The following is a 22535-nucleotide window of genomic DNA, read 5'->3' as shown; positions in this document are numbered from 1 at the left end:
TGAAGTCACGGAATACGGATTCACGGAAAATAAAAATATCATCCAAAGCACGGATCTTTTATTCACGGATATGTGATTTCATTTTCTGTGAAATATCAATTGTAAATGAATTAAGTAAACATATAAATGTTGACAGTATTTTATTTATGAACTTCAGCAGTTCAAACATTTTAATTGTTTTAGACTTGTTAATTTTTTATCCGTGATGCATCATCCGTATGAAATCGGTAAACAGTCTGTAATATACGGAAACGTCCGCGACCAATCCGTAAATTATAAGCATCCGTGATGCATCCGTATTAAAATCCGTAACCACTCCGTATTTTGTATCCTTTTTTATTATATTTCTGTAATCCGTGACCTGTCTGTATTATATCAGCCACTGGAGTGTGTACGTGGGTTGTTTTAGAGTCCAGGCTGTACAGTATGACCCGGAATAACGTGATGCTACTTGGAAAAACTTCCATGACTATTCCTAAGTTGCATGCGTTTATTTCCCTGAGTGTCCGGACCAAGCGATTATTATAGTTGTGGTGTTTCTGCTCCAGACTGGAACTAAATTCAGGCAGAGGGATAGTTATTGGTGTTGTAGGACTGGGTCTTAACTCGGACATGGAAAATCATCAAAGCAAAGCATCCTCCTCAAATTGGAATTCCTACATGGAAAGATCTCCTGAACCCCAAGTTCTGTATGTGACGTCAAATCAATATCAACATCAGCATGGCACTAGTGGTACGTCTATCACTTCTTTACCTTTAAATGAGTTACACTGAGTTATACGGTACATACTTTAGATAAATCAGTATTGTATATTTGACGTCACTTGCTGAACTCGGGTTTGAAGAAACCTTCCGACCTTTCAGAGTAGGAATTCCGAGTTGATGGGGTGTTCTGTTTTTTTTTTTTTTTTCCCCCTATAATGACTTATACAAAATCCTAAATTCGCTCTGTACGCGTCATGAAATTGCCCCTTGACTGCCCCTGGTTCCATCTCTGCCCCATCAGATCCGCACAGAGCTGGAAATGCAGATGGGCTGTAACCTGCGAGAGTTTAAAGAGTACATCGACAATGAGATGATCGTCATCCTGGGTCAGATGGACAGCCCTACTGAGATTTTTGAGCATGTGTACCTGGTAATTCTTTCATTCAGTACCATGTTCATCTTTTTCAGTTTTTCAGCATCATTTAACTGTCTGTTTGGGTTTGTTTAAAGGGCTCGGAATGGAACGCGTCTAATCTAGAAGAGCTACAGAACAGCGGGTAAAACTGCGAGATGCAGCTGTCATGTCTAAACAGACCCAACTTAACTAATCACTAATGCAAATGCACGTGTCAACAAAACCTTTTGTTTTGTTTTTTTTGTTTGTTTTTTGGGGGGTTTAGAGTTCAGTATATCCTCAACGTGACACGGGAGATTGATAACTTCTTTCCCGGTCTGTTTGAGTACCACAACATCCGCGTGTACGACGAAGAGGCCACGGATTTGTTGGCGTACTGGAACGACACATATAAATTCATCTCCAGAGCCAAGTAAGTCCAACTCCTGCTCACACCACGTATCTGTCCAGCACAGGAAATTACTGTATGTATGAAGTAAAGAATACACTCTCACTAGGGCTTTTTTTTTTTTTTAACCACCGGATGACTAACTCGCTGTCAGCTATTAAGAAATTTAAGGGAAAACTGAAGTCATTTTTAAACTTGCTTTATTTCTTAACATGTTATTCAATTACATTTTTGGTTTTAATTAGCCTGGGCCCGCCCATCCTAAGCGTGACGCAACACGAGGGCCTGTTGCGAGCTTAGTCTGGCCAGGCAAGCTATCTCCAGCTCTTCCAAGCTCCCGAAAAATCGGGAGCCAATCAACTTTGAGCATCTCCAACGGCCCTGGGTAGAGGCGTGTTCAAGGCACTGACGTAGTAGAACTGCGACCGGAAGCCATAGATTGTTTACAGAATCTATACCGGAAGCGCTTCATTCACGCTTCCGCATCTATTACGCATAGATGCTGTATTGAAAGCATTCACCGGGAAGTTCTCATTGAAAACGGAGCAAAGAGCAGCCCTGGAGGTATTTATTGAAAGGAAGGACGTTTTCGTCTTGCTCCCGACCGGCTTCGGTAAGAGTTTAATCTACCAGTTAGCCCCGTCGCGTCACATACGTCAGAGGAAAGAGTGATGTGATTGGTTTAAGCTTCGTCACAGCCTTTTCTGGCTTCGACCAGTAGCAAACTGAGGCATTTCAGGGAGGCGGGTCAACCACGGGCTCTGGGAAACGGTTGGGCTTAATATCTTGGCCAGACCAATAGCTCGTAGAGCTTTGTCGCGTTAGCCAGACTAGGTTTTAATAACCTTATATCGTGACTCGTATTGGCAACTAATTGCAATTAAATATTATACTTATCGGCCCGTTCGGTTTTTAGCCATGTTGAATTTAGTTCGTTTGGTCCACGGGAGGCGTCGCTTATCCGCGCGATCTTCACGAGACTTGTGCGAGACTTCAAAACGTGAAGCATCAGCCAGGTGTCAGTGCCGCCATTTTGAAAACTGTTAAACGAAATATTGCACAAAAACGAGTTTAAATGACGATTACTGCCGACTTTTTTTCAAACTTTCCTGATCGCTATCAAAAACAAAAACTTGATTACGTCAGCATTCGAAAGAGGGCGCACGCGTCTTTTGACAACGCTGGCAGATGTCGGTCGCTTTGATTTCCGCTGTACGTTTTATTTCCGTCCTACGATGTCTCGCACAGGTCTCAACGAATCTCGTTTACGGCCATCGCTTTGACATACGGACTGATATATTACAGAGCGTATTTCAAACACGCATAACTTGCTCTAGCAGCGACAAAATAGCGATCAAAAATGCATTCCGATATTTAATAAAATGAGAAATAGAATTTTGAGAATAAAAAAATTTGCCGTCAGTTCTCCTTTAAAAGAGCAGTGAAAAGTTCCTTCATAGTACATAATGAGGCTTTGTTCTTTTTTATTTATATTTTAATTTCACTTCACTTCTATTTATTTATTTATCGACATTATTGTTATTTTTTGTCATCATGTTCTTTTTATCATATGTTTTAAAATCTCTTACTAACTGTTTTTACTTAAGTCTAGTTTTTAATGACATGTATTTTATTATGATATATACAGGGTGTCTCAAAAAAATGTACTCACACTTTGAATGACGAGAAAACCTTTATTTATGAAAGAGTGAAACGGAATAGCTTCGAATACAGAAGACAAATGTAATTGAAGAATCATGTTCGCAAATGTTCAAATTGATGACCATTATTGTCCAGACAACGCTGATAACGCACACCAAGGGATTCGCAAACGTCACGAAACAGGTCATTAGGAATATCGCGACATTGTCTTTCAATTTCCAATTTCAATGCATCAGTTGTTCTTGGTTTGGTGCGATAATTTCCTGCCATGCTGTGATTAATTAATTACACCTGCAACACAAAAAAGGCAGCATGTTAGGGACAGTTAAAGTGCGAGTACATTTTTTTGAGACACCCTGTGTATTTTAAACTTTTCCAGAGCCCGACTGAAAATGATATTGTTTGACGTAGGTCTTCTGAATAAAGATCTGTTCCTTCTCCTTTGCAAGCAGCCATCTTGATTTGACGCCGCTTGTTGAAGTCGTGGTCTAAATATGAGAGAAGGACTTCATATTTCCCCCTCTCTCTCTGTCAGCATCCTTCATCTATAACAAACAGCTAAATTTCTCTGCGCAGGAAAGCAGGAGCCAAGTGTCTGGTGCACTGTAAGATGGGCGTGAGCCGCTCGGCCTCCACTGTGATAGCCTACGCCATGAAGGAGTACGGCTGGGATCTGGAGCAAGCCTTCGACTATGTCAAAGAGCGCCGTGCTGTAACCAAGCCCAACCCGTCCTTTATGAGGCAGCTAGAGGAGTACCAGGGCATCCTGTTGGCCAGGTATGCGCTTTATTTGCATGCATACAAAACAGAAGCTGTCTGAATAACTAGAACCAAATATAATTTTCATAAGCATTAAATGACACTATGAAAATAGTTCATAGTCTATTCAGCTTGACATGTACTCAACTGACGTGTTATAGTACATTTTATTTTTTTTTTAGAGTATTAGGGAAAGTGCTATTCCATTATTTATGAAAACTAAATATCATGTTTTGCCAGTCAGTTGAAAATTTGATGCATGACGTCGTAAATAAGAACACTCTTCCCAATTTACGTAAACTTTTTGGAGCATTTTCCGATATTCATTCGGACAACACTCGCTCTTCTGCAGCCCATAAATTGTAGACACGAGTGTTAAGAATTAACATTCGATTGAATTCTGTTTCACGTTTAGGTGTACGTTTCCGGAACACTGTTCCACTCAGGCTTGTAGCGCTCGAGTCCGACTCGTGCCCTAATTTTAAGGACTCGTGACTTGACTTGGACTTGAACAGTGATGACTCTGACTTGTAAATTAGAGACGAGGACTTGGATTTTTTTTCTTTTTTTTTTTTTTTGTAACATGCCATAATAATTTGGCAGAAGATATTTATGTCTACATTAATTTTTATACTAATTCTGTGCAAGAGAATGTACATTCACCTGTTCATACGTCCTGTTCAGGAACAAACTAACGTTAAGGGCACTAAAATGCCTGGAGAGAACGCTGCTAGGATCGTCCACTTTGCTTATACAGACTTCTCGTGCAGTGGGAAAAAATGCCCTGCTCTGTACAGTTTGTGTTCCATATGTAGAAGAACTATCGAGGAGACGACGGGGACAACCTCGAACTCCAATCGCCATTTGGCAAGACCACACCCAGAGAAGGAAGTGACGCGCTATGTTCATTGCTCTATTGATAGTGGGTGGGGCTTGCTTGCTGAGCGATAAACTAGCTTGTGTTAACCCTCTCTCATGTTATTTGCCCTGTTGATAGTGGGCGGGGCTTGCTGAGCGATGAACAAGCTTTTTATCTGCAGCCTGTTAACTAAAACGGGGCAGTCGAGCAGTAACGTTAGTCCGACACTGCAGCAGAGACGCTTTCACATAAAGGCAGCAACAGACACCGTCAAACGGTGCGGGTGGAGTCTTGTTCTCGGACTCGACTTGAAATTTTCTTTAATGACTTGGACTTGGTGGGCGGCACGGTGGTGTAATGGTTAGCGCTGTCGCCTCACAGCAAGAAGGTCCGGGTTCGAGCCCCGTGGCCGGCGAGGGCCTTTCTGTGTGGAGTTTGCATGTTCTCCCCGTGTCCGTGTGGGTTTCCTCCGGGTGCTCTGGTTTCCCCCACAGTCCAAAGACATGCAGGTTAGGTTAACTGGTGACTCTAAATTGACCGTAGGTGTGAATGTGAGTGTGAATGGTTGTCTGTGTCTATCGCTACGTTCACACTGCAAGGCTTAATGCTCAATTCCGATTTTTTTGTGAAATCCGATTTTTTTGTGAGGTCGTTCACATTAACAAATATATGCGACTTGTATGTGATCCTCAGTATGAACGAAAAGCGACCTAAAAGTGTTCCGCATGCGCATTGCAGGATACGACGACGTCACACGCAGTGAGCATGGCCAGTGTTTACGGAAGTAAAACCGCCCGGTTGCGGTATGACTCATCCAATCTAGCTTGAATAGCTGCATCCCCCCAAATGGAAATCAGCTCCCTAACCTCTGCGTCCTTCCATTGAGAAGATTCGGAACCTTCACAGCCCGAAGCGTCCCTCGCATTGATGTCATGCGCCATGTTGTTGTAACTTTTTTTGAGAGACCCGCTGCCTACTTCAGCGCAGAATAGTGATGTTTGTGGCTTGTTGATGACGTGTAAGTCGGATGAATGCGACCTGGCGGTTCAGACTGAAGTCGCATATGAAAAGATCGGATAGGAATCGGAATTAGGACCACATATCCAAACGGCCTGGGTCGGATTTGAAAAAATCGGATCTGTCTGTGTCGTTCATATTGTCAATAAAAGATCGGATACAGGTCACATATGGGCGAAAAGATCGGATTTGAGTCACTTCAGCCTGCAGTGTGAACGTAGCCTATGTGTCAGCCCTGTGATGACCTGGCGACTTGTCCAGGGTGTACCCCGCCTTTCGCCCGTAGTCAGCTGGGATAGGCTCCAGCTTGCCTGCGACCCTGTAGAACAGGATAAAGCGGCTAGAGATAATGAGATGAGATGAGATGAACAGGCTTCTTTTTAATGTGCTTCAAAATGATGTTGAAATTGTGAGGATTATACGGATTCTAAATAAAAAATATATTTTAATAACTAATAGCCTTATTAACCAATCAGCTTTTTGGAGCCATTATTTTTATTATTTCAGTTGTTGTTGACATTCATTTTCTTGCATTTCATTTTCATTCATTTCATTTTTCATAATTAATTTGGTTCATTCTATTAATGTATTCGTATCATTATTTGTATTTATCACTGACCTGCCTAGACTAGTACTTTACTGTTTGCAGGTCAGTGGAGTAATGTAATTTGTAATTATTTATGTATAAATAAATAAAATCGAGTACACTACCGTTCAAAGGTTTGGGGTCACTTTGAAATGTCCTTATTTTTGAAAGAAAAGCACTGTTCTTTTCAATGAAGATCACTTTAACCTAATCAGAAATCCACTCTATACATTGCTAATGTGGTAAATGACTATTCTAGCTGCAAATGTCTGGTTTTTGGTGCAATATCTCCATAGGTGTATAGAGGCCCATTTCCAGCAACTCTCACTCCAGTGTTCTAATGGTACAATGTGTTTGCTCATTGCCTCAGAAGGCTAATGGATGATTAGAAAACCCTTGTACAATCATGTTAGCACAGCTGAAAACAGTTGAGCTCTTTAGAGAAGCTATAAAACTGACCTTCCTTTGAGCAGATTGAGTTTCTGGAGCATCACATTTGTGGGGTCGATTAAATGCTCAAAATGGCCAGAAAAATGTCTTGACTATATTTTCTATTCATTTTACAACTTATGGTGGTAAATAAAAGTGTGACTTTTCATGGAAAACACAAAATTGTCTGGGTGACCCCAAACTTTTGAACGGTAGTGTGTATATACACAGCATGTGCGTTTTACATTTACTTCTGTAGAGAGCGTACACTTATGTATAGGGCATAGTTTTGCGTACATCTTTGGGAGATGAAAATGGCTAGAGGGGAAAAAAAATCGACTGCTCAAACCACATAGAAACGTGGCTTGAACCCGACTGGAAGAAGTCATTTCCTGTTTTTTTCTTTTTTTTTTTTATGTTCAGACTGCAGAAAATCGAATGGTATTTCAGCTGCCTGTCTCTGAAATGTGGTGTTTAGTGGACATCTGGTCTTACTGATAAGACTGGGGGGGGGGAAGCATAACTCTGAGTCATAAAGGCTCTTTATTATTTTTCAAGGTTTAGTTCCTGTTACACTGAGGCTCAGGTGCCATGTACTTCTTGATGAAATACATAAACACAGTCTGGTTCCAGTGGTATTGATTTCATTTATTAATTTTCCCTCATTCTTGCTCTCTTTTCTATACATCCCTGTTGTTTTTTTTTTTTTTTCCTCTCCTCAATAGCAGGCAGAGGCACAACAAGCTGTGGCGTTCCCATTCGGACAGCAACCTGTCTGAGCTCCATGAGCCGCTGGTTAAAACCCCTGCAGCACAGTCGCTGGGCCGGTCCAACCCTCGCAACCAGAGCAGCAGCCAGCCGTCTCCGTCGCTGCAGGAGCTCCTCCAGACTCTCGGCCCTTCCTCGGCCCCTGCGGCAGGGCAGAAAGACCGCGAGAGGGCAGTGCCTTTCGCAAACGGGCTAGGAAACTCTGAAGAAAGTCTCGCTGCTGAAGATCCATCCCTGCTCCCTAAACCCAGAGCAGCTACAGTAGTGCCTGGTGTCCGACCCAATTCGGCGCCCGTGAACATGGCGGAGACGGTCCCGGTGAGCCGGCCTCATCCACCCGCTGCTCTTCATCACCCCGCCTCATCGCCCCTTCAACCACTCAGCCACAATCAGCCAGAGGTGTGCTCCCCTCACAGAACAGGGTGTGTTAGGAGTAGAACCCCTGAGCCAAGCAGACAAGCCCCAAACTCCTCCTCCTCTTCCTCCTCCTCCTCCTCCTCCTCAGCTGCAGGGCAGCACATACAGGTGCCTGAGCTCAGGCAAAAATTCAGCCAGCAAGTGCCTGACGCAGATGTGGACTGTGCAGGGCAAGGTCACGCCAAGGACAATAACCACCACCAACACCCCAGTGCCACGATACAGGAAGCAGGCCTTTCTGCCTCACCTCCATCAGCTCTGAGCTCCGACCGCATCGATTTCTTCAGTGCCAGAGAGAAATTCCTCGGCCTCTCTCAGGAGGCGCAAAGCCGTGCGAGTTCCGAGCAGACGCTCCGAGATAAAAGCCCAAACCAGGAGTCGAAGCTCATGTTTCCTGAGCATCCTGTTAAAGGGGAGGAGGAACAGAAAAAGGTAGTTGTGTGTTGGCAGGAATTCATGTTTGTTTTTTAAGAAGTGATAAACATTAGGCTTGTGCGATATTGATTTTTTTTTTTTTCCTGCACTCGTGATGGTCGCCGATAATAATCATCATCAGATGAAACATCTCAGAGTTACCCAGTGGTGTTGTTGAGTGACGTTATGAAACGTATATTTATGTAAAAAAACAAAAAAAAAACTCACAAGATGTCTTAAAACAGCAGCTTTGGAACTTGGTTTCTGTTGGACCTAATCATGAACAAACAGATTTTATTAATTGTTTGTTTTATTTGGGGTTTTTTTTCTTTTTTTTTTTTTCTTTTGCACAATTGCATTGGGCCTTTTTAGTAGTCCAACATACTGGTATCTGAAATACCAAAAATAAACTTAAAGGTAGACCGCCTTTCAGATTTTTCAAGTGTAGGTCATAAAGAGTTTTCCCTGACATTTTTGTTCAGTGGACTGAAAGCTAACGAATTCGAATCACAGACTTCCAATTTTATTAGGTTTAAAAAAAAAAAATAGAACAATTAATGAATTTATTTCCACATGGCCCTAAATTCTCCACTATTTTTTCCTGCTTCACCATGACCCAATACAAGATACTACATCATGCATCACGTGGTGGGCTTTCCCCGTTCGCCCAAGGCGTTGTGGGATACAAATTTGAAACAGGAGAGAAAAATGGAGGACGTGAGTGTGCGAATAAAACGTTATGTTATATACAAAGGAAAGGAAACGCAGGAAATATCAAACTAATAAATATTGGCGGTCAGCGAGCACCTCGGTGTGATCAGCTGTTCGTTTAGCGACAGAATGATGGAACTGTCAGTGCACGCTCAAAGGGAAACCTGCGCATGCACACACACACACATGGACTTCCTCTGTCTGCTTGACTGCACGAAGCGAGTGATTTCATGGACAATATTTGCTTTAATCCCCTCAAATTAAATAACGTCCCAGTCATAGAACAGAATGGCCTTTTTTTTAAATTTTTTTTTTAGATATTACAGAAATAAACGTATCACAATGACCAAATTTCAGAGGGAACTAAATTTCACCGATTTTATGAAATCGAAAGGCCGTCTAGTTTTAAATAATGAGCGATTATTAATGACTTAACAGAAAACTTGGTCCGTCGTAGGTTATACAGTCGTCGAGAATAACCTTGCGAATCATTTTAAGTTCTGTTGCAGCCTTTCTTGAAACATAGTGATGCTGACAGATCGAACAGACGGATTTAAAATACCATCAAGCACGCACCTGACGTCATTCATTAAATACAAAACTAACCGAGGGAAAAACTAAGCTGAAGTTTAGATGCCATATTTTTTTTACAATTTAAACCTGGAACGTTTAATGTGACTGCAAACTGAATATTCTGTGAATTCTTAAATATTTCAGCAGTCCACTTTTTTTCCGCTTATTTCACCTTTATTTAACCAGGAAAGACTCATTGAGATTAAAAATCCTGTTTACAGGAGCTTCCTGGCCGAGACAGGCAACAGCAGAGTTAACAGAGCATTGAGCCAATACATACATCTGTACACATAACATTAAATAATTTACAGACTATATTACACAATGAAGAGAATTTAAAAGTAATCAACAAAAGTTCATTAAACTTAGCAAAAAAAAAAAAATCTGGCAAAACTTTGGCAGCTGGATGTTTGTCTGCAAATCATTTAAAATCAGTTTAAATACGTCTAATTCACGATTCTGTCAGACTGATATTATAATATCGCACAAGCCTGTTTCAGATAATGAACTTTACTTAATGTAAGAATCGAACAGTTCTGCTTAAATCACTGTTATAATTTTTTGATTACAGCAACGGAGTAGTGTTGCTGAGAGTAAGTCTGACACTTCTGTTAAACCCATGTGTATGGACATCTCATACCCCAACGTAACCATGCTTTGAGTTTGAACTCATGTCATTGGCTGCCACCCTGTGGTGAAAAGGAATGCTGCATGGGGTTCCCCATTTCCATTATGGTGTTGGTGGTCCAAATCCTCCCAGTCATCCTTTGGTATCTTTATTTTCGGCTTGTTTCCACCGAGGGTGCAGAACCTTTTGAGGAACTAAATGGACCTGGAGCTATCTTGAAAGAGAACACCGGGGTCAGGACCATTAACATAATATTCAGCGAAGAGTGGCGTGGTGTGCAAAAGACAAAAGTTGAGCAACATGACAAACATGTTCAAAAATATGATTCAGTGACTTTGACCGAGGCGAGGTTGTTGGTACGAGAGGCATCGTAGTGGTTTGAGTATTTCTCTCTGCTTATTTTCTGGGAATTTTACACACACACAGTTTCCTCTAGAGACTCGAGCGATACACAGACGGAACGGTATGAAAAAGAAAAACATCCAGCGAGCAGGCGGAAATGTTTTCAAATCTTCTCGACCGGTTTGAGATGACAGGAAGAGATGAGATGACTCACTCAGAGAACCACTCTTTACATCCACGATGAGCAGAAAAGCATCTCAGAAGAACACACAACAACCTGAGTATCGTTGCTGATTATGTGCCTCCCTTTATGGTTACATTTGTGACACGTCTCATAATGCATGATAATGCGCCATGTCACCAATCACGTCTCAACCTGGTTCCATGAACAGCGAGTTCAGCGGACTTCACTGGCCACCAAATCTGAGTCCTTTAGACTACGTTCAGACTGCACCCTGAAACGACCCATATCCGATTTTTTTGCCCGTATGCGACCTGTATCCGATTTGTTATTGACAATCTGAACGACACAGATCCGATTTTTTCACATGCGACCCAGGCCGCTTGGATATGTGGTCCTAATTCCGATGCATATCCGTTATTTTCACACGCGACTGCAGTCTGACCGGATGCGACCTACACGTCATCAACAAGAGACAAACGTCACTATTCTGCGTTGGCTAATCCCGCCTCTTTGGTGGAAAACAACAGCATTTGTACAGTTTTCAGAATTTAAATAGACTTTTTTATAGAATTGATCAAGCTAATGGTGGATTTGGTAGGGACCTGGATGTTGATCTGTTAGCCTGATTAAATAAAACAGTTTCTATAACTGATTTATAACTTAAACCATCCTGTATTACAAGATTATAAGATTGTCCCTGCCCACATTAATCAGATTATTGTGTGAGTTCCGCCACCGCCACAAAAACCACAACGCCGGGTCTCGCCTCATCTCCATGCTTTACTTGCAAACTTGAAGAGTGCGCTTTTTTTGTGTTTACGTATTACGTAGATGTGCTTATTACGTGTCAATTTGCGCATGCGGGACACTTTTGGGTCGTTTTCCGTTCATACTGGAGATCGCATACAAGTCTCATATAATTGGTAATGTGAACGGCCTAACAAAAAAATCGGATTTCACAACAAATCGGATATGGGTCGTTTCAGGTTGCAGTCTGAACGTACTGTTAGAGAAACATTAGGATGTGGTAGAACAGGAGATGGACGGTATGACAAATCTGAAGCGATTATGTGATGCAGTCACAGTCGTGCCAACATGGAGGAATCATTCCATGAGGCGAAGATTCGAGCCTGTTCAGTATTCATATGGTGTTCCTAATTAAGTGGCCGGTGTACGTCGCTTTTTAAACAAAGTGCAATTTCATGCTTTTCCGCTTTTTTTTTTTTTCTGGACAGCAGGAGCAGGTATGAAATATACTTACTCAATGTTTCGGTAAATAGGTAAAAACCGTTCACGTAGGCTGCATAAATCGAAATTCAGATTTTTGAATTTTGACCTTAACGTCAGCTTATTTTTATAAATAACTTCTTCCTGTTTATAGCTTTTTTGGTGAATATAATTTTTTTTTTAAATTCTATCCACATTCACCGGCTATAAGCAATCGCACGTTCTGATTGGCTACTCTACTACTAGGATATCAGCCGTACCATGAGTAAAGAAAAACAAAATGGCGGAGCGTTTTGCTGAACCAACCGAGGATGAAATAAAAACTCTGCTTGAAAACAAAACCTCAAAATATTTTTCTGTCATCTCATGGTAAGAATGCATCTTTTTTTTTTTTTTCAAGAATTATTATTATCGCATTTTTCACAAATTGCTCCGGTCATTCGCCGGTTTGTTTACATTCTAAGCGGAAACTGTTATGTCGGACGTTTTGTATAAAGTTTTTATTTATCGAATTTGCAGTAAATTAAAAATGAAAATGCTGTTTCTTAAAATCCAGTGAATGTGGATAGAATAAAATAGTTATTCTACTCAATCTTGTCGTACGTGGCTTATAGCCGACTTGGTGCTACGGAACTTGTCGGCTATCAGCTCATGTATGACTCGATTTCATGGAATAATTGTTAAATATTTGTTAATTTCTTTCCTGCCGTTTTCTTTGAGTTGAGCAGGACTAGATTTACGGTATACAGAAACTAAAGCGACTTTCCTGTTCGCGTTGCTTCTTTGTAGAAAAGCGTAAGCGAAACATCATCTGGTTAGAATTTATAGTCTTTTCTGTACATTATTTTAGTGTCACTGGTGATGCGTGGTAACAGTTCACAAGCACCTTGCACAGTAAGGTAAGACAAGCGATGTCGTGCCCCCATTGTGTTGCCTCTCTGGACCTCCAGACCTGATGCCAAGTGGTGCACAAAAGTGCCACAGACCTGACGGGTATAGAAGTTGCCCCACAGTGACAACTGACCTGCCAAGTGATGCCATCCGTTGGCCATTTGAATGGCTCTTCCACATGCCATCTGGTGGCGTGCCATTGACCCTGTTGGGTTCATCTGCTGCATTGCACCGAAAGGCGCCCTGCTGCCAGCGCCTTATTGGTGATGTAGTATTTAACCCATAGCTGGAACCCAGGCAGGTGCCACCACTCCGGGTCAGAGCGGACCTGGGAGCAACGGTGATTAAGGGGTAACTCCACTTTCCCCAATACTCAAGTCCTCCCGAACCTGAGACTCACCACCGGTTGCAGTTTAAAGTCATACCCAGGACTAAGCTTTTTAATTCATGAAAAGAGTGAGAATTAGCAGAGTGGATGCACTGTGACGTACATACGTTCACTTGGCACAAAAGAAAGGATCGCGAAGACAAACCACTTGGTCATCCTTATTACTGTAGAAATCCTTATATTCTCACATAAGAATATCATTATTATCAATAGGGCCATCTCCGACCCAAGCACGTCAAACTCCGCTTCAAATACAGCAAGCTACCGGACTTCTTTTCTCGCACCTTGGTGTAAAATAGTACGGTGTAGGGACGTGTCTTGATGTTCTTTCCGTTGTTTGTCACCAATCTGTATATGATGGTAAACTGGAGCATGCTGCATGTAAATCAGGAACTAGTGGTCGGGAGTTTGCATCCACGCAGCTGAAGCCGATTCATGAACTCGCTTTTCAGTTCCATGAATCAGATTTGTCATTCTTTGTCCTCAAAGAATTTGTCTGCACCCATTTCTACACAACATAAGGATCATTGTGTTGGGTTGCTGATGGGCTGCATGGTATTGTATAATCCAGCTTGATTAGCATAATTGCTTGTTACTTGGCATTTTGAAAATCTGTTTTATTATACGTTAGTCTTTTTTGCAAAGCTCACATTTGTTTAGGTGGGGTTTACATTAGACCGTATCAGCGGATCATCAGATTAACATTTTTAAAACGATTAGCGTGCACACAGCAACACCAATACACGATTTGTGTGCACACAGCAACGCCAATACACGGATACGCTCGGCTCCGCAGGCATCCTGCGCTCCAAATCACTCCGCCCTGAACAGCGAGTGCCCTCTGGAGGGTGCGCACTCCGGCCCTGCGCAGCTCACAGAGCGCGCGAGTGAAGTGCACGAGCAGTGATTCGGGACTGAGCCGCTGTGTGTGTGATCCCAGCGCATATCACTTACTACTTGCAAGTGGAAGGATGGCAAGCCTAAAGACCATCATAACTACACAATGGGCAGTATTTGCATCAGTATTTGCAGTATTTTCATACTTTTATACTCTTTAATGAAAGGTGATACAAGGCAGAAGTCCGTGCCGTTTTTCAGCAGTCGCGTCACATGACCAACGCCAGCGAATCAGGAAGGTGGATGTCACAGTGACGTTGTCCAATGACGACGCCAGCTAGAGCTCAGCACAGCGTATCCGCGTATTCTCAATGTTTACACAGCACCGGAGCCGACATGATCTAGATTGAATACGTGGACCCTGGCGGATTCCCGTTTCCCGGCATTTCCAGGCGTTTTAATGTAAACGGACAGTGCATCCGCGAAGAAAACGAGACAGATACGGTCTAATGTAAACTTGGCCTTAGTCAATCAAACCTAGCACTGGAAAAGTTACGGGAAGTAATGAAAAGTTCCAGAGACTAGTTTCAACCCTGCTTCAATTGTTGAGTTCCTGAAAAGGTTCCTGTGGTGGAAATTCGCCTGTAGTAATCCCATTTCAGTCCCTGGCTTTAATCATTTTTATTTCTCTCTCTCTCTTTTTTTTTTTCAGGAGAACTCCAGTGTTCTGGTTTATAACACGGTCTCACAATTAGAGACCACAAGACCTAGCGTAACTCCTCCTCCTCCTTCTACCAGCCAACCTGATCCCAGTAGCTTAAAGGAGGAGGAGGAGCTAGTCAAAAACTCACCAGAAGTGGAGAAGGTGGAGCTCGGAGAGGCCCTCGAAGGTGATCGGTCAAAGGGTACAGTGCGGCGAGCCACTAGGCAGCTAGAACAGAAGATGAAGCAAGACGCTTCATCGCCGACGCTGCTATCGAGTGCTCTTAGCTGTCCTTCGCAGCATTCCGTTGTTAGCACCAGCAGCAGAGACAGAACTGAGAACACTTCATCTCATGTAGACCTCTTCCTCGATTCAAGCACTGTGCCAGCCCACCACCATCAACCTGAGGAAACGGCGGAGAAGGAGGAACCGTCGTCTGTAGAAGAAGGGATGGGAAAAGGGTGCAAGATAAGACTCAGGGAAGAAGAGCACGGACACACTGGATTTCTCGAGAGCCTGTCACACTTGAAGCAAAGCCATTCCACTCCATCCAGGTCTTCTTCAGAGATGGCTGTTTTTAAGTTAGAGGGGGTCACAGAGAAAGAGACGAGCACTGACTGCCTTTCGCAAGACGACCTGAAGGAGATGTTGGAGACTCTGAGACAGCTCGGTGCGTTCCTGTGCCAGATGCGCAGCGGATCGGACAAGAGGCTCAGCCACCCTTGGGCTGGGAAAGAACAGAAAAGAGGGTGGAGCGGTCAAGAACGAGCTAGAGAGGTAAAGGCAAGAATGCGTCAAGCTGGCCTGACCCCGCCTTCACTGATCAAGAGATCGGCCTCACTGGCTAAGCTCGGCTCCCTCGACCTGTCGGCTAACGATCTGAGCGAGCTGGAGTTGAGTCCCATGTCGTCGTCATTGTCATCGTCGTCATCATTGCCACGCACTGCAAAGCCACGCCCTCACTCTTTTACCGATGATACCTCAAAAAAGAAGCGGGTTCTCCCCAGACGAACACCCTCCCTCCCTCCGTCTTGCACATCTCGCCTCCCTTCTACTGGATCACACTTGGATAAAAGGTTGGAAAACTGCCAGACTGGAGAAGTACAGCACAAGGTCCCCATGCCACTACCATCGTCCAACGAGTGCTGGAGACGAGGAACGGTTCCAGAACCAGTGCCAGCGCCTGCCTTAATATCTGTGGCGACACTGCAACAATATGGAAGGACTCATCCCTTGAGGAGGCTGAAAAAACGAACCTCGAACTCCTACTATCACACCATGTGACCCAGGCTGTTTTTTTTTTTTTTTTTTTTTTTTAAATTGTGCGTTTGTGCTGCGTGTGCATGATTTTCTTCCACACATACCTCAGTGGGCCTTACTTTACAAAACCAGAAATAAAACAAAACTGCCAGGTGTCCGTGTCATCAAATACTCAATAAAGAGTACAAAGTTAGAGATTAGAGAAGTTACTGGGCTTTGTGATGGGGTTGATGGGGCAGGTTTGAATCCCAGACCTATCAGCAACGTATAGCAGTTCTGTGTTTTTTTTTAAATGACTGATCCACACTTTGCACAATATCTGTCAAATAGTTTATTACACACAAGTGATAAATGTCGAGGTTTCTCTCAGCCTGCAGGATCACACTGCAGAATGCTCTTCAACTGAAATAGATTCTCCATTGTCTGGGGATTTAGTGTGTGTGTGTGTGTGTGTGAGAGTGTGTGTGAGTTAAAGAGACGCGGATGAATAAATATTAAAATACTTTCAGATATGTCTGTAATGTAACGGAGTGCAAAGTTATTCCGGATGTGTGATTAGTGTGCATGTTAAGCTCAATTAAGAATGGGATAAGTCGTACGGTACGTAGAACGTAGATCTCTGGGGCTTAGTGGATGTATGTATAGATGAATTTTTAATGGATGTGTATGACTGTAGATGTAAACATGTGCGCGCACCTTCTTTTCCGTGTTCGATACTTAAGTGCAGTTTCTCCTTTCTGGGTTTTTTGTTTAATGGATAAACAAATGCGAGGGAGTTTTTAATATGCACTTTATCTTTTTTATTATGTTTTACATTTTTTAATCTGTGGTTTGTAATCTGGACGCATGCTGGCTGAGTGTGTATTTAGGGTTGTCTGTATGATGCAATGTGCAATTTGGTCTTTTTTTTTTTTTTTCTCCTGTTCCTTGTAAAACTGGATTTTCTTTTTACTCTGCTTAAACTGTGACAATTAAAGAAAGTTTAAGAAAAATATCACAAATGTTTCTGTCACATACGGTAAGATTTCTGTTAATGCGTTTCAGTGCTGCTCACCGGCTTTGGGAATCTTAAAGGCTCGAAGGCTTCACTTTTTAATTTGCGCTGACATCACTGGTGCAAATTGTTACTCTCACTCAGGATCTTTCTACTTTATTATTATTATTATGTTTCTGGCGGCACGGTGGTGTAGTGGTTAGCGCTGTCGCCTCACAGCAAAAAGGTCCGGGTTCGAGCCCTGTGGCCAGCGAGGGCCTTTCTGTGCGGAGTTTGCATGTTCTCCCCGTGTCCGCGTGGGTTTCCTCCGGGTGCTCCGGTTTCCCCCACAGTCCAAAGACATGCAGGTTAGGTTAACTGGTGACTCTAAATTGAGCGTAGGTGTGAATGTGAGTGTGAATGGTTGTCTGTGTCTATGTGTCAGCCCTGTGATGACCTGGCGACTTGTCCAGGGTGTACCCCGCCTTTCGCCCGTAGTCAGCTGGGATAGGCTCCAGCTTGCCTGCGACCCTGTAGAAGGATAAAGCGGCTAGAGATAATGAGATGAGATTATGTTTCTAGGATGCTATTTCTCCTCAGTTTTCAACCAATCATCACCAAATTTCACATAAAGAATACCTCTGGGCTGAATTACATTGCTATGACTTTTGGTGCTGATCTGGATCATTGAACTGGAATGATACATGAAAAACTGGCTTTTTTTTCAATCACTTATTACTCTGACAATTTTCATGATTTTTTCAATCAGGTTTTTATCCCCCGCTGGCCGAAAGGCCCGAAGGGAGATGATGTCATGGTGATTTCCGTCCGTCCATCCCAGGAAGGGTGCTCACCTTCTGAAATCAACTCCTCTCACAATTTTTGGAGGAATTTCACAAAACTTGGCAGGATTTTTTGTTACATGTCAGTAGTACGCATATTGCAATTTCGTTCAATTCGGTCGCATTTTACCAGAGTTACAGCCCTTGATTAACAATCTTGTACTTTCACAATTTCATGAAGGTGCGCTTGCGTTCTGACGTCAACTCCTCTCACAATTTTTGGACGAATTTCTCAAAGCTTGGCAGAAGGCCTTGTTATATGACAGTAATACGCATATTGCGATTTAATTTCGTTTATGAAAGTTTCACCAGAATTTTGACCCTGATTTAAATAACTTTGATGATTTCATGAGGGTGTACGTTCTTCTGAAATCAACTCCTCTCACAGTTTGTGGAGGAATTTTACCAAACTTGGCAAAAGGCTTTGTTATATGACAGTTATACACCCCTTGAAATTTCGTTTAATTTGAGCAAATTTTACCAGGCTCCAGCTTGCCTGCGACCCTGTAGAAGGATAAAGCGGCTAGAGATAATGAGAATGAGAAATTTTACCAGCGTTATGCCCTTGATTATTAACAAACTTGTACTTTGGCAATTTCATCAAGGTGTGCTTGCTTTCTGAAATCAACTTCCCTCACAATTTTTATCCCCCACTGGCTGAAAGGCCCGAAAGGGGATTGTCGTGGTGATGCCCGTCCGTCCCAGAAAGGGTACTCACCTTCTGAACTCAACTCCTCTCACAATTTTTGGAGGAATTTTATGAAACTTGACAGGATTCTTTGTTATAGATCGGTAATATGCATATTGCAATTTCGTTCAATTCAGTCACATTTTACCAGCGTTATGGCACAGTTGCCAGCGGGGGATATTGTGTTCTCAGAGCACTCTTGTTTTATTTTGTTCAGGGCGACAGGGTGCAACTTTTCCTTACTAAGCGTCATTCTCTATCTCTTACCGTTCCGGCTCTATAGGGTACAGTGACCAGACGTCCCAGTTTGTAACAGCTAGCACAAACTACTGTGACCTTTAGTCACAGTCTCTATCTAGTTTTGGTATTACTGTAGAACACAGGCGATTGCTCTAAGGCAACGAGGGAGGCTCAGCCTCCTCTAAAAATGACGAACATCATGTAGGATGAATTGCGCTAGGCTTATGTTATAGCCGACCTTATAACATTGCTATTTCAGATCCAGAATCGTAGAAATATATGTGCTCAACCCAACTACAGTGCGAAATCATTCCGTTATAACTTTCCCCAGTTCGCCTAATGTTGCCAGATACCGCTGACGTTTACCAGCCCAAAATATGTTCAAAACCCGCCAAAATGCACTTAAAACCGCCCAATCTGGCAACACTGTTTCCCCCTCGTGACAGCGCAATGCAGCCCAGCCTCAGTGGACTTCAATGGCTTTGGGAGCTATGCGCTTTCAATATCAAAATGCAAGACGATTATTGGACAAATACTGCGAAAATGCCCTCCCACGGATTCCCACGGACTCCCAGCCTCAGTGCACTTCAATGGCTTTGGGAGCTATACGCTTTCAATCTCAAAATGCAAGACGGTTATTGGAAAAATACTGCGAAAATGCCCTCCCACGGACTCCGAGCCTCACATGGGAGGGACATGGCAGGTTCCGCGAGGAGACTGGTGATTGGTGAAAGCGGCTGAATATTTTCTTTGATTGACAGCTCGTTTCAACTATAGACAGGCAGCGGTGAATTTCAGTTCAGTCCCATGCGGATTCGCAAGTGCTGTGGTGTAGTGTAAGAGATCAGCTTACATTTCGATTTCTACCAGCTTTTTTAGTTTGTATATATTTTCATTGTAAATAAAGTGTAAATATAGTGTTGTCAAGTTTGCTATCTTAGTTCCAGAAATTCCGTTTATTTGAGTGACTGAACTTGAACTTGAGGGGGCTAGTCAGCTAGCAAGAAAGCTGTGCACGGATGCCAAGCATTGCTGATTTAATTTTGGCAAAGCCATTTGCCAGTCTTCCTTTTGAGGAAAAAATTAAAATTAAAGAGCAGGGTAGACCAACGCCTCAAATTGACTTGGTGAAAAAGGTAGGGAATAATACTCGTTCCTTTCAGCTCTCCTGGTATGAGAAAGTGAATTGGCTAACAGCAAGTGACCCACATCAACAACAGTAAATAGGCTACTTTAGTAATATGTCATGGATGGACCAAAAATATAGAATCTATTTAAAATGTTTATGCTGAGTATATTATATTGGAATATATATTTCTCTGGATATGAATTAAACACAGCTACAATTTGGAAAACATTTTTAAACAAAAACACAGCCGAGAACATTTCACACTACAGACCTGGATTAAAAGTGAAGGGTTATCAAAATTGTCAATAAAACATTTCTCAGTCAAAATAAGTAAAATATAGGGAAAGTGTCATTGAATGAAATGTGTGGCACCCAGCTCTATGTTTGGTTCCCCAAGGTCAGTGCTTGTGCCTATTCCAGAACACTCTGCTGTTACTGCTGAGGTTCCTGATAAAGAGCTGCTTTCAATAATGATCAATTTTTAAACAACATGCCACAATTTTAAAATACAAAATGTTAAAATATACCCCCCCCCCCCCCCCAACACCACCATCATGTATATTGGACAGTAGGCTAATGGGCCAAAAGAACCTGTTATTTCACAGTTTGTGACCCTGCCAACGATCAGCCAGATCAGAGGCAAGAGTATGGGCAAAATTGATGTGTTTTTTCTTTTAAAATCTGGAAATATCGTAACCGACCACCCTCCCCTGTTTGAAAGACTACCAGCCGCCACTGCTGTAGAAACAAGTAACCTAACAGATGGCATGAACGTCTTATCCCAGGATCAGACTACCGGATTGTGGCAATTTTTCATGGCTGACAATTTTCCATCGTCAGGCCCAAATATGAATGTCAGGAATGATGAATAGGCCTCATAGTGTGACTGAATTTAAGATCAGTGCTGTGGTGTCAAATCTAGCGGTCCGATATTTTTTTTTTTTATATATATATTTCCTAATCTAGTTTGATAATTCCTACAACTTTGTTCCTTGATAGCCATCATTGATAGTTTTTTTTTACCTACCTCCCTGACGACACGCAGAGACATGAACAGTGATTGGTCAGAGTCAATCTTAGAGTGTTGCCAGTCTCCTGAGCAAGACATGGCAAGAATTTATGACACTAATGTCCAACATGGTGACCATCATTGAAGGACTGAAATATTGTGTAGATCCTGGCATTACTTTGTGAGATGTGATTACAAGAGGAAACACTGGAAAATTGGAAACAATACCAGTTTCCCAATCATTATTAATCTTTACCATTTAATCGTGACCAAAGAAAGAAAAAAAATACGTCTTATAAAAATACTATTTTCTTTCAGTAGCCACTAGTGTTGTAGAACTCAAGACCGGTCTCAAGACCACTTTCTGAAGATCTCGGAATCCAGCATGTTTTTACTCGGTCTTGTCTCGGACATAGAGGACTCCAGATTTTATTTCAAGACCGGTCAAGACCACAACTCTGGGGATTTCACGAAACTGCCTGTGCATTGTCTGATTTATTTGTTCACATCGTTACTGTGATTGGATGTAAAACTTCCTGCTTCAAATGCGAGCAATAACGTGACTCATTGCTAATTTGAAGTTTCCGTTCCTGTTAATGGCCGTCACCACTTCATACCCACTGGTCTGGTTCTGGTCTTGACTTGATCTCAACCCCTCAAAGTCTTGGTCTCGATACACTCTGGTCTTGGTCATGACTTGGTCTAGGTTTAGGTGGTCTTGACTACAACACTAGTCGTCACTAATTAGAACACAGACACTGGCTTTCATCTCTTATCATTGGTGGGGGAACCAAAATATCCTGGAATACAAACAAAAAATCCTGCCCTAAATTAGGGACCCCATGCATTAACCTGAAGGCTAAGACTAATTTGGATTTCTAACTTTGGAAATAAGATCATTCAGTGACGGCACGAAAGCAACCTAAGTAACAGTCAAGTCACATTTTCCTTCTGTCCAATGAGATCCATTGACAACACATCCTGTAGGTGTATAATCATTTTGAAATTGATGTAAACCAAAGGTTGCAAAAAAAAAAAAAATCAAATCCAGTGTCAAACCTCAAAATATGCCCTTTCCAAACCCTACACACAGCTACACAAAGAGATTTTAACAAGGCAGTAGAACAATTTTACTGAAAAATGAAAAAGGGGTAACAAACTGGATAATTCCATGTAGGTGGTGTGGTACCATCAAAAGCACACCTTTTGTACCTTTTTTTTAACAAGTTTCTTTTACTAAGACAAGTGCATGGGGCAACACGGTGGTGCAGTGGTTATCGCTGTCGCCTCAGAGCAAGAAGGTTCTGGGTTTGAACCTCACAGCAGACGGGGGCCTTTCTGTGTTGAGTCTGCATGTTCTCCCCGTGTCTGTGTGGGTTTCCTCCGGGTGCTCCAGTTTCCTCCACAGTCCAAAGATATCCAGGTTAGGTAAAATCCCCAGCCACCGGGGTTGTACAAGATAGTGCGTACTTAGTGCCGGTCCCAAGCCTG

At 42.5% G+C, this 22535-nt stretch overlaps 1 protein-coding gene across 3 annotated transcripts in view; it reads left to right on the top strand.

Annotated features, from left to right (window-relative positions):
- ssh2b (slingshot protein phosphatase 2b) overlaps nt 1-17149 on the top strand; it is a 74033-nt gene extending 56884 nt beyond the window's left edge. For 2 of the 3 annotated variants that reach the window (XM_060936400.1, XM_060936401.1), the window contains exons 10-15: nt 1007-1135; nt 1216-1262; nt 1386-1532; nt 3747-3947; nt 7546-8437; nt 14913-17149. In XM_060936400.1, coding sequence (XP_060792383.1) covers nt 1007-1135; nt 1216-1262; nt 1386-1532; nt 3747-3947; nt 7546-8437; nt 14913-16187 — 2691 coding nt within the window. In that variant the 3' untranslated portion in view covers nt 16188-17149. Of the gene's footprint in view, nt 1-1006; nt 1136-1215; nt 1263-1385; nt 1533-3746; nt 3948-7545; nt 8438-10274; nt 10297-14912 lie in introns of all 3 variants that reach the window. The other variant, XM_060936402.1, reaches the window with a different exon arrangement.
- Nucleotides 17150-22535: the final 5386 nt, after the last annotated feature.

This window comes from Neoarius graeffei, chromosome 12, assembly GCF_027579695.1.
Source record: "Neoarius graeffei isolate fNeoGra1 chromosome 12, fNeoGra1.pri, whole genome shotgun sequence".
NCBI lineage: Eukaryota > Metazoa > Chordata > Actinopteri > Siluriformes > Ariidae > Neoarius > Neoarius graeffei.
Note: the sequence above shows the minus strand (reverse complement) of the source record. Positions and strands in the feature narration are given on the sequence as shown.